This window comes from Pinus tabuliformis, chromosome 4_1 (genome assembly GCF_031772625.1).
Source record: "Pinus tabuliformis cultivar Carrire ecotype Pingquan chromosome 4_1, CPIR1, whole genome shotgun sequence".
In the NCBI taxonomy this organism is placed as follows: domain Eukaryota; kingdom Viridiplantae; phylum Streptophyta; class Pinopsida; order Pinales; family Pinaceae; genus Pinus; species Pinus tabuliformis.
In genome coordinates this window covers 859,986,707-859,998,299 of record NC_142303.1, presented here as the reverse complement: position 1 = coordinate 859,998,299, position 11,593 = coordinate 859,986,707, and the positions used below count along the sequence as shown (strand labels likewise).

At 39.4% G+C, this 11,593-nt stretch overlaps 1 protein-coding gene across 4 annotated transcripts; it reads right to left on the bottom strand.

Annotated features, from left to right (window-relative positions):
- Positions 1 to 2,113: 2,113 nt before the first annotated feature.
- Positions 2,114 to 11,144, bottom strand: LOC149178918 (uncharacterized). 4 transcript variants are annotated; one of them, XM_089420479.1, is made up of 7 exons: positions 10,302 to 11,144; positions 9,457 to 10,033; positions 6,910 to 8,398; positions 5,125 to 6,622; positions 2,818 to 5,022; positions 2,563 to 2,707; positions 2,114 to 2,437 (listed from the first exon to the last, which is right to left on the bottom strand). In XM_089420479.1, exons 2-5 carry the CDS (start codon positions 9,666 to 9,668, stop codon positions 2,975 to 2,977), a joined length of 5,247 nt encoding a protein of 1,748 aa, XP_089276605.1. In that variant the 5' UTR covers positions 9,669 to 10,033; positions 10,302 to 11,144; the 3' UTR covers positions 2,114 to 2,437; positions 2,563 to 2,707; positions 2,818 to 2,974. The 4 variants fall into 4 exon arrangements, with proteins under 4 accessions (XP_089276605.1, XP_089276602.1, XP_089276604.1 ...); XM_089420476.1 differs by having other exon boundaries at positions 2,818 to 6,622; positions 10,302 to 11,143; XM_089420478.1 differs by lacking the exon at positions 10,302 to 11,144 and adding an exon at positions 10,135 to 10,286 and having other exon boundaries at positions 2,818 to 6,622.
- Positions 11,145 to 11,593: the final 449 nt, after the last annotated feature.

Sequence of the window (11,593 nt, the reverse complement as noted above, 5' to 3'; positions counted from 1 at the left end):
CTACTGTGGACAAGAAACGATAACAAAATCTTCAGGCCAACTCTAGCAATTAGTAATTGCTAACACTCTAGTGTGATTGGAATGAATGAAACAAAAATATCTGAGGAAAGGGGTCAATCAGAATTATTTTTTGATTACGTGACTTGACCAAAAGTGATAAACACAGATGATATATTTCAGGTTTGTAATCATGCATTTGAATGACGCAATATTTTGAACGACACTACACTAAGAATGGCTGTATAAAAGTCAGTAATAGAGAAATATGAGGGATTCAATTTAAACTGATTTCAATAAAGGATACAAATCTCTGGTTGATGTAAACAATAATACATTAAGTGAATAACATACTTCTGGTACAGTCAGAAATATCAAGAATGTAGTTGTGATATTTGAAGAAAATGGATCTGCCGTTTCGCTTCACACTCAATTTCCTTTACCAGTAATGATTATATAGTGTAATCAAGGATTACCTTGTAGGCTGTAATCATTTTTGGTTGAGCATCCTACCTTGTAGGCTGTAATCATTTTTGGTTGAGCATCCTACCTTGTAGGCTGTAATCATTTTTGGTTGAAAAAGTTAAAGTATTCCGTATGTCTTTTTACAATTGAATTTCAATTTTGCCATGGAAATAGAGTAGAACTTTGGAATTTGTAAACCTAAAATTGAATAGTAGTTGCAATGACAAGACGTTTGTAACTCTGTATTTATTCTCCCAGCTAAGTATGAAATCTTCGTATATAGAAACAAGAAGCAAAAAACTCAACATGTTTTATGCTTGTTTTATACTTAAGGTTTACGGTTTAGGGCTTAAGGCTTAGGAAATAGAATTCCACAGGGATTCAACGGTTTATTGTGTAAGGTTTATGATTAAAGGCTTATAAAATATAACTCCACAGAGATTCAACTTCTAATGGTACATTAACAGCTCTATTAAATGATTTTATCTTCAAATCATAAAAAAAAATGCCTCCTCAGTATTGTTAAATCACTTCAGCCTATAAGTAGAAGCAACGGAAACATAAGTAGAAGCAACGGAAACATATAGGAATAATCCTGCGTTGACTCCTCCTGAGGGACCATTTGAAATTTTAAAATAGGAAATTCTATCCGAAACTTCAGAAGTAGAAACTTGAATGTAACTAAAGACAATTTTTAATGAACATTAAAAATCTACAAAGGACTAAAAAGGCATCACTAAAATTTTGACATATTTTGTATAAATTCATCAGTCTATAAGCATTCCCAAGCTTCACTGACTATATCAAAGAAGCTTAATAATACTTAGTTGACACAATTTTTCAGAAATGTTTCTTATAAGAAATATATAAACAGAAAGAAAGTACCTACCTAATTAGAGGTTTCGGCATCCTGAACTTGTCTCTCCAGTCAGTCAATAATTATCGCACCATTCTTTGTAACAAGAAGAGATGAGACACTGAAATTTTCCCAAAGCAAAGATGCAGGCCCAGCAGCTCAAGTCCATGACCAGTTCTACATTGGTTCGCCATTATGTCTTGCCTGCAAGTGCAACTGATGCAATGCATGGCTTTCTATTAATGCTATTAGGTACTGGATGGAAAATGATAAATTTAGTGCCAGCAGGTTTGAAAGATATGTTGAGGCATTTTGGCCTCTTCAAGACCTCAAAATTGGAAATCTAAGTGACACATTTCTAGAAAGCAAACATGTATATTCTGTACAATTGCAATGCCAACAGTCATGCAAGACAAATACCTGGGAAATTATTATCCCTGCATTCAAATCACCAAATAGCCACTAGTGTGACTAAATAGATCAGCACAAGTAAATAAAACCTCAGGTGAGTAAATATTCATGCAATAATTTAATACCAATAGAGTTCACATAATGACAAACAAATGAAACTCATGCATCAATATCTAATTTAACGCTTGTCAAGTATGACTTCATTCGTCTTTACAGTCTTTACTTAACGAGCAAAGCCATGCTATAATACATTAATTTTCATGAAAAGATGTATTGTTGTTGAGTGCGCATTGGATTTTACAAAAAGAAATTTGGATCTCCTGTAAGCTTTCCTACATAGTAATCATTCATTTTACAAAACAATATTACCAAAAGAGCTACAACTTGATGTAAATAAAGATCAGTTTTAACTATAGATATAGACAAGACCATTAAGAAATTCATATAGAGATAAATATGTAGATACATTTATTCAGACAATGTAAAGATTTCTTGCAGAAATCTTCCTTGGTTTGACAAGTTGAATATTGTACAGGGCCCACGCCAAAAGAACATGCAATATAAAATCAAGACCACGTAATTCCTATCAGTTGGGTTATTCACAAAAAGGAAGACCTCGTGTCTTCCTCCTCCTTAAGAAAAGAATAAATCAATTAGAGATAGTTAATCCTTGTTGATCTCGCCAAATCAGTTGTAACAACCAAAAACCTGTAAGAGAAGCCCATCTTAGCTGCAAAGTAATTACTACCAAAAAGGACTACACATGATAGAGATGGTCACTACCAAAAGCATGACAATATGATTAGCAACTTGATCTCTTCCCTGATTCTTACCAGTTCTGTGTTTTGACCCATCCTTGCACTATTTTATCTAAACCAAAGTCCCAACCAGATACAGGTACATGTTGCTGGATATTCATGATAGTTTTCTGTTTGTGGTCATGGATAGGCACCACTTATGAAGACTCGATTCTCAACACTGTGCCAGTAACAAAAAACATGAAAATATGTTAATGAAACGACCATTCACATAAAAAATTTAAATTGAAACGAAATCATAGAAAAACATGATCATAAGACAACCCTTACAGAGTTAACTGATCACGATGTGTTGAGGTTGCTTTTATCATCCATCGCCGACCACAATCTTGACAATGATTGTTTCTGATACACTCCTATGATGAAAGTTTCTGGCTTCCATCTCTGGCATAATTTGCAACAGTGTCATGGAATTATCCACAATCATTTATTGATTTCCATGGGAATTGATTCCTACATTTCTGATTTCTGATAAAATGTCCTTTTCACTTAAAACGTTAGAACTATAGGCCACTGTTCTTGCTTTCTCGGTTAAAAAATGGTTTAGACCGTTAGAAGACTGCAATGTTCTAATTTCTGACCTAATCGTAGAATTTGATTTTAGTTGGGTTGACATCAAATTGCCCTCCTGCAATTGATGAGGACCTCCATGAAGAAAACTAGATACAGAAGATGCGTCATTAGAAGCTGCTTCGGTATTAACAGTATCATCGGCAATTATTGCCTCAGGATCAGACTGAGAACAGGCAACAGACTGAAACTGTTGTCTCGCATGCTGAAACATATTCACAGAACAATGTGATAGACCATTGCAAATCAATCCAGGGGGAGCATATGGCAAGGGTCTCTCTATTAATGACCTTATATGTGGACCACTATCGTAAAAGCTTGCAGTAGATAAAGATTGGAAAACTGAACCTGCTAGATTCAAGTCATTGACCTCAGAAAATTTCTCTGGAACTGTTGGCTTTTGTTCTCTGTAATCATTGGCCTGCAAAAAATATCCCAAATCTTTTCTTTTTTCAGCCTCAAAAGGTTGGAACATATTTGAATCTTTTCCTGTCCCATCGTCAAAAGATTGAAGTAGATTCTGATCAGAAGCTACGCACCTTTCAAGAGCTTGAAGAAGGTGACTGGGTCCACTCTGCCCAAACTTTGGTCTGGCATCTACAGGCGTGACGTAATTTGAGTTTAGAAGTCCATCACTGCTCTTGCTCATGCTACTCTCTACTTGATTCACTTGTACACCATCTTTGCTTGACACCATGACATTTTTACCCATTAACCGCAAAATAGGATTTCCAAATATGTGGACTACGCTTGGTTCACGTGAGCAGTTTACATTTTCAAGGGAAAATCTTTGTTGAAAACCTGTTTGCTTTGTTGCATTATCTGAAGCTGAAGAAGAAACCATACTGGGCTCAGTGAATTGATTTCCAGAGTGAACCACAGATTTGTATATTGGCACGTCAGACATATGATTTGGATAACTGGATACCTGTGCTGATGACCCACAAACATCATTTCCAGCAAAGTTTCCGTTGATGCCATCTGTAACTCCAAAAGATGAGTTGCGTAAAGGTTGTTTCAGCCTTTTATGTTCCTCTAAAAACCGTGAAGAAATATTACTCCATGACTTGCCAACTCCATTGGGAACGCTGTGAGATTTAGAAGAGGTTGTGTTCAAGAGAGAACCATGTATAACCTCCCCTGCTGTATTTATTTCTCCTGAATTCACTGAAAGAAGCGAAGGCGCAATAACTTGAGGCTTTTCCACTGAATCCAAGCTCATCCTCGTACCAAAAGAGTAGTGCCCATTTCCAACAGGTTGAGGGTCCTCCAGTAACATGGCTCTTTCCTGAAATAAGCTTCCTTGTGATGTCAGAGGGAGACCTACAGAGGTAGCACAGGAAGATGTCTGGATGGAATGAACAAATATAGGTCTTTGCAAAAATCCAGAACTTTGAGGCATTGAAAGAGGCCCCTCATTTAAGTTTCTCAAACTTGGCATTGAAACTCCTTCATTTTCAGCTCTCATTTCAGATGATATGATAGGTTTGTCAGCAGAATAAGTATCATTAGATATTAAAGTAACTCTGATACCATCTGTGTTCAAGGCATTAATTTCATTTGAAATTGTAGGTGCCTCGGGGGTTTTGAAGTGATGAACAGTAGAGTGGCTCTCAAAAGACTTGGACGCCGTTGAACAAATATTAGTTTTATCTGTGATATGGTCTGTTGAATCTGATCCAGGATTCTTATTAAATGGCTTCAATGTTGCAGCAGCACCATTCTCAGAATCAGCACAGGATATGTCCATTTGCATAGATAAGTTGTGCCTCTGATTTTCTAAAGGTATGGATGATACTCTCTCCTTTAATGCATTCTTCACAGAAATAGGTTGTGCCTGTGAATTGCTTTGAGACCCAGTTCTTTTTCCCAGACAATCATCTGCATATATATCTGCATGTTCCCCTGAAAAACATGGATTTAATTCATATTTAATAGCTCCACAGAATTCAGTTGAACATTTATTTTGGCCAAGTGATTGATTGACAATAACTTCGTTGCCTATACCTTCAATTACAGCATCTTGTTGATCTAATGGTTGGTTACTCAGAGATTCTAATGAACGTGAGGCAGCACCTATCAAATCAACAGTTGTATGTTTAAGCATGCAATGTTGCATATTTTCATCAATGGCAACTGCTCCACCTGCACAGGACATCTGTGAAGCTTCACAAATAGTGGAAACTGTGGAATCAAGCTGAGCTTGAATTTCATTTGGCAGTTCAGCTCCGTCAGTCTTTGAAGAGGTTCCTAAACGGTTTGGCACATATTCACTGGCTGACATTGCTACTGACTGCAAATCGGGGCTTGCCCTTGGTTCCCCATCCAGAGAAGAGATTTCTGTTGCACAAAACTGTTGAGCTTTAAAGCTCATGCAATCCCGAAGCTTTATGCTATAAGCTCGATTGCTGGTGGATCCAGCATCATAAATAAACTCGTGAGATTCCCTGCTAGAATCGGGATTATGAGCTGTCTTCCAAACATCATCCTTAGTATCATCTTCAACGTTCATTGAGTCATGCATTATATGTGCAACTTTTTTCATTTTCTGTGAACTAAGGCTACCTTTAAAATGTCTCAGTCGTTTCAGTTCCATATTGGAAAACCCCAAGCCAGACCTTTTCAAAGATAATCCTGCAGCTGATTGTGTTGATTTTGATAGTTTTAAGGTCTTCAGATTTGAGAAACGTCTTTCTTGTGAAAAGTGCTCTTTTGATTTTATCCTTCTATCATGACTGTGCACTGATGATTGTGTTACATGTACAGATGAACCTGCCTTATTCTCCAAATGCTTTGACGCTGCAACACTCCCAGATTTTTGAGAAATTAATGTTTTATCGACAGACAGCTGATCTGAGTCAGATGGATCCTGTCGTACTTTCTCAATTGAACTCTGATACAAAAAACTTACCTCTTGCTCACCTTGGCCCTTTTCTGAGGTAGGTGACTTTCTCAGGCTGACTGATGATTGGCCTCTTGTATCTGTGCATGCTGCCATCTTTTGGAAATTCAAGCTTGACAAGTTCTTCATCCTTTTGGAAGTATAAAACTCCTCAACTTCCACAGATGGAGTACAATTAATTCCCTGAACTTTTGTTGTCTGTTTTGCTCTATTTCTTTTTGATGGAATAATAAAAGGCGAATCATGTTCCTTATCAGATAAATGAGATATAGATCTTCGAGGTGACTCCTTCGATTCAACAACAGGTCCTTGAGAAAGTGTTAACCCCTCTAAATGACTCTTATCCTTGAGTTCCAACATATCCATTGGCACACCATGTTGCTCATTGCAATGCCGTTTTCCAAATCCTGCTAAACTCAATCTGACCAGCTTCTGCTTGAATTTCTTTGTTCTCAAACTTCCCTGTTTGTTTAAGCAAGTCCATGCAGATGCATTCACAGAACTTGGGAGTTTCTCCTCCATTGCAGTTTCATGTGATTGAATTCGAGACTTGTGCTGGGGTATGCATTCATTTAGGCGATTAGCTGGTGAAGCTTTTGGAACCTGAAAAGACAAAAACTAACATCGTTTTAAATAAAATTAACTATCATATCATATACATTTACAGAACAAATGTTTTGGTGCCCACAATTTGCAGAAATAAATGAAACAGTGACCTTTCAAAAGGGATAGGCTCCTTAAAACATTTGCATGATTGTAACTAAGAAACTGAGATTGGGATTAAAGGGAATGTAAAACCAGCAATGATGATACATGCTAGCGAACAGCCTTATTTCAATTCTACAATTTGTCGACATAAAATTATAAAGGCTGGAAATCAAATAGCATACCTTAACCTTTATGAGAGTATGAGAATGCGAACTTTGGCTTGCTCCTGTGAAATCACCCAAACTGGACCGTTTGTTTTTCCTCATGCCGTGTGGTTGGTCAAGCTTGACCTCAAAAGGTGGGCATTCCTTCTGCTTTTCCTTCTGTAATAATGGTGGGCATTCATTTTGCTTTTCCTTCTGCAAAAGAGGCTGGCATTCAATTTTCATGTTCTGGGAATTCTCACGGTTACTTTCCTTCGGATCTATATAGCTAATATATTTTTTGGCCGCTCGGTAAAGAGATGTCCGAGGTTGCCTCCTTATATCACTGTCATTCCATTTAAAACTATCCAACTCTAAGGGATTAGCATCATCCAAGGCCAACTGTTCTGCAGTACTGTGTTCCAAATCCTCCAGTGTGCGAGTAGGAGCGACAGCACATATATCTGCCATTGAACGCTTCTTCCTTGCCTTCATTTTATGTTTTGTAAACTTGGAACTTACAGTTTTCTCCTTATTTGGTTCGACAGCAAGACAGTGGTCCATGTGGGCATTTAATGCCGTGTTAGAAGTTGAGGAAAATGTTCTGCAGACTGGGCAGACGTTTATCAACATGCCGCCATCTGGTATGACGCTTCCGGAATTCGTAAAATCTTCAGTTCTTCCAGGTTCTGCTTTGCCTTGCTCGACGCTGTGCTCCCGCTTTCTGACTTCTTTCTGACCACGGTTTATTTCCTCCTGAGATTTTGTTTCAGATGTTGTTAACATCTTGTTTACTTGTTTATTGCATGGGGGGAATCCAGTTTTTACATCCGACGAAATCTCAGATGGTGGAACTCGCTTTCGCCGTTGTTTAAATGATATTTCTGAATTAGCGCGCTTAACCCTGAATTGCCCGTCTTTTTGTTGAGAAGGCCGATGAGTCTCGGTCTCGGAATCCTTGTATTCAGTCTTACCTGCAGTTTTGGGTTCCCCATCTCCCTCGTCTCCTGTACACACGATTGGCCTCGCCCTTTGCCCTTGCTTGTCTTCTCCTGTGAATTCCTCAACTTCTTCTGCTTTGTTTATGGTAACATCGCATCCATTTCCATTCCGTGTTACCTTTGCATCTTCCCTGCATGTTGTACCAGAAGCTTGGCCTTCTAAAGATACAGGTAGGCACTGCCATGGTTTCTCGCTTGTAATCCTTCCATTATTTATAAGGTCCGACTCTTTCCTTTCACCATCTTCATTTTCATGTAGAGCAAAATCATTGTCATGGCCATGTTTTGTATCGTTGTCAAAGTTACCTGAGATATCTTCAGAGCTGAGATTCTCTCTTTCTGTATCCTTCCCATAGCCCCGAGCTTCGAACTTGACTTCCTCGTCAATCAGATCTCTAACCGAATGAACAGGTTCCAAAGGTGGCAACAATGGCTTTCTACCATTTTCCAGGCAAATTTGCAGATACTTCCGTGAGAACGGCCAGTTCTTTCCGATATCATTTGATCGAAGCATCGAAACGTAGCCTCTGCGGCAAACAACCAAGCATATTGTTAACCGCACAAATATCCAAACAATAATTATATCTACTCAATTAATATCACATGGAGGTAAATTTTAAGTCTACGGTTCCTAAGATCTCATCCTGTGATTGTCGCTGCTAGAAGAATGTAAATCTAGCACAGCATGGACACATGATTTCTAGGATGGCCACAGACGATTCTCTAAAGATCTTCTAACAATATCTCGAACTGTAACAGACTGCTCTCAAGATCTTCTAACTCGATATTCTCAACATCTTCTTACTCAGTACTAGGTCCAGCTAGAACTAAAATCAATCATTTCTTAAAGGATATAAAAGATCTATGTGGAGGCCAGATTTTATAATCATACAAGCTCAGAATTTCAAGTCTATTTAAGCTCATATAAGGTACAGTACATTCTCTATAGTAGTAAAAGCTATTATAAAAGGCGACAAAGTAAAATTCTGTTGGAGCTTACAGCATGTAGCTGTATCGAGTTTGAATTCATGTAGCTGTATACAGTTTGAAATCTTATAGTTTGGCAAAAATTATTCTTAGCAAGGCCAGACACAAGCACAGGAACTAATACAGTATACATGCATCAATATTAGTCGAGAGCTGACATAAGGAAAGCACTGTCATTAGTACTCCCAACACGGCACAATTCATAAACGACATCCTCATATTCGGCTAACGTAACTTAAAAGACACGAACAAGATAGAAGGATAGCAACTTATTAACAGCAAAGATTTTTAATATCACAACATAACTTTGTTTGCTGAATGAATACGGTACAAGATCTTTGGTTCTGAAGACATGGGTTTCAGGTCAGTAACAGCTAGTTTTGTCTTTTGAAACAACTTTCGTTTAAAGAATGGAGTCTGAAAACATGGGTTTCTGAATGAGCAGCTTCTTTGATCATATAAATACGGTGCTTCGACTGGATCAAGATCTAATACCGGGATATTTCTAGAACCGGCCGAATTCATGACGGACAGGCCCAGTTAGTCATACAACGAATGTCAACGCATGGATATTATCAGAAGAATATGATCTCTATACCTTATGGAAAACTTCTGCGAGCTCGCATCCACGGAAGTGTTAAATTCTGGGTAGAGCTGAACATCTGTTACGACATTATCAGCACCAGTGCCGACCAAAACGGCATCGGCGAGACCTGAGTCAAACCCGGCTCCCAAATCCAGGCCCGCTAATTTCTGCAAAGACGCCGCCATAGTTGGATCCGAGGTCGAGACCGCCTTTCTAACGACCATATCACATACGGACTCCTTACATAACCTCCATTCTCAGGTTCAGTGTAGCGCCATGTACAGCAATGGAAATAAAACAAAACAAAAGCTTCGCAGGTAAGCACCGTATTAAAATCGTGTCTGTACTCCTTACTAGTAGGTCGCCGGTTCAACCCATGCCGCTATTTGCTGCATATCACAATATAATAGCGGGTATCTCATCAACTGCCGCGAACGCCATGGAACGCAATGGACCTTCAGAATATCTATAATAACTTCGGCATGACAAATCCTGAACATCTGCAATTGAGTTAACTACTCATAATTGACGCCCGGAAGCCTGGACAAGCTACCGTCAATTCTTCTTTCTCCAGCCTCGTTTCCACGACCTGCAGAAAACAAAAGAATACTGCAGCTTAAAATAAGATATGCATGATTCAGAAAGAAAAACATTTTCAGGATCTTGTAAACTAAAATCATTAGATATTACGCTCAGACTAGAGAAGGGACACAGATCGAGTCTCGCAACGAGTATCGTTCGCTGCTAATCGACCCCGTGAAATGATAATGATATGTTTACGTCCTCCAAGGATCTGATGAGCCAAAATAGAAAAATAACATGTTTTTGGTTCCGATAAGGATGAAATATGCACATACGATAGCCCCGTCCTGTCAAGTCCCGTCTGGTTATTCCAGCGTTAACCGGCTGGATCTCGTCGCGAGGGTTTTATGAGTTCTATCATGGCGAGAACCTCACACGACAAAGCAAAGCAAAAAAAACACCGCAATCTATTCTTCTTAGCAGCCGAATCTCAATAACATGGTCCTGCCGAGCCCCGTTATTCCACTAAGCCTTTGATGCCGCTCCGTATTCTCCTCCTGTTGGAATAATAATAACGGAGACAAAACCTTTATCATCGTCGTCGTCGTCACGCTATCCAGTCTGTCTATCTATCTACCCCCCGGTCACGCGTTCGATTCTCCTCCTCAAACTTCAACGCTCGCTTTCCAGATCCGCTGCAAACAGTACTACCTCCTCGCAGCCCGGTTTAGCAACAGCTACAGCAAGAAGCTTCCGCTTCTGGGTTCGATTCTTGACCCAAACCCTGGGCTCCGAATTCCGAGCAGCCCCGTGGAAACCCGCGAGGGTTTTCAAGAACCGAATCCACCGGTCTAGATCTCCAGGGACTCGAACCGGGGACATATGGACAATGCCCAGAAATGCAACACGGATATATTGCTACTTGCAAAGCAAGATTCGCCGCCAAAACTCTCCATTCACAGAAATCCAATCGAAACCCGGGAGCTCCTATCATCGCCCACACGCCATGACCATCCGAAACAGAAACACAAACATTATCTTAACCTCACCTCATCTCCATGAAACCACCAGAATCAACGCGCTCTCTCTCTCTCTCTGCCTACCTCCCATTCATTATTCCTTCGTCCTCGCTATTTATTTCGGCTCCCCCACTCATTCAACTCCACACGGTAACGTACACAGCATTTTGTCACATTAACAAATATAATATACAATCGACATTTAACCAATATAATATATATATTCGAAGCGCGACATACAGTTCGGCGTAAAGTTTTACGCCCACTTTACCTTTTCCACTGCGTTGATTTTTGGAATACCTTGGTAAAAAATGGCAAACGCGAGGGTAACTCCCCGTCCTCTCCACACACTTCAACGCATGGCCTCAGTTTTTCTCTCTCGTCTCTTTCATCCGCCTTTTACGGTTATTGTTTTTTGTTATTTTTCCTCCTTTGTCGTCTCCGTCTTTACACGACTCGGTATTTTTTTCTCCCTTTGCGATGATGATGTCGCTGTGAATTTTTTGAAGGCATACATAAATGTACGTGTCCTTTACTCACACATAGGGAATCCCTTAGCCCTTTCAGGGTTGGCTTAATAAGCACCCCTGCCCCTCTGCAATCAAAAC

Excerpts from the sequence above, each read along its gene's own strand:
- LOC149178918 (XM_089420476.1), bottom strand. The coding sequence starts at position 9,668 with ATGGTCGTTAGAAAGGCGGTCTCGACCTCGGATCCAACTATGGCGGCG. Across the intron at positions 8,399-9,456 it reads TCGCAGAAGTTTTCCATAAG|AGGCTACGTTTCGATGCTTC; the intron begins GTATAGAGATCA and ends TGTTTGCCGCAG. Across the intron at positions 6,623-6,909 it reads ATACTCTCATAAAGGTTAAG|GTTCCAAAAGCTTCACCAGC; the intron begins GTATGCTATTTG and ends TTGTCTTTTCAG.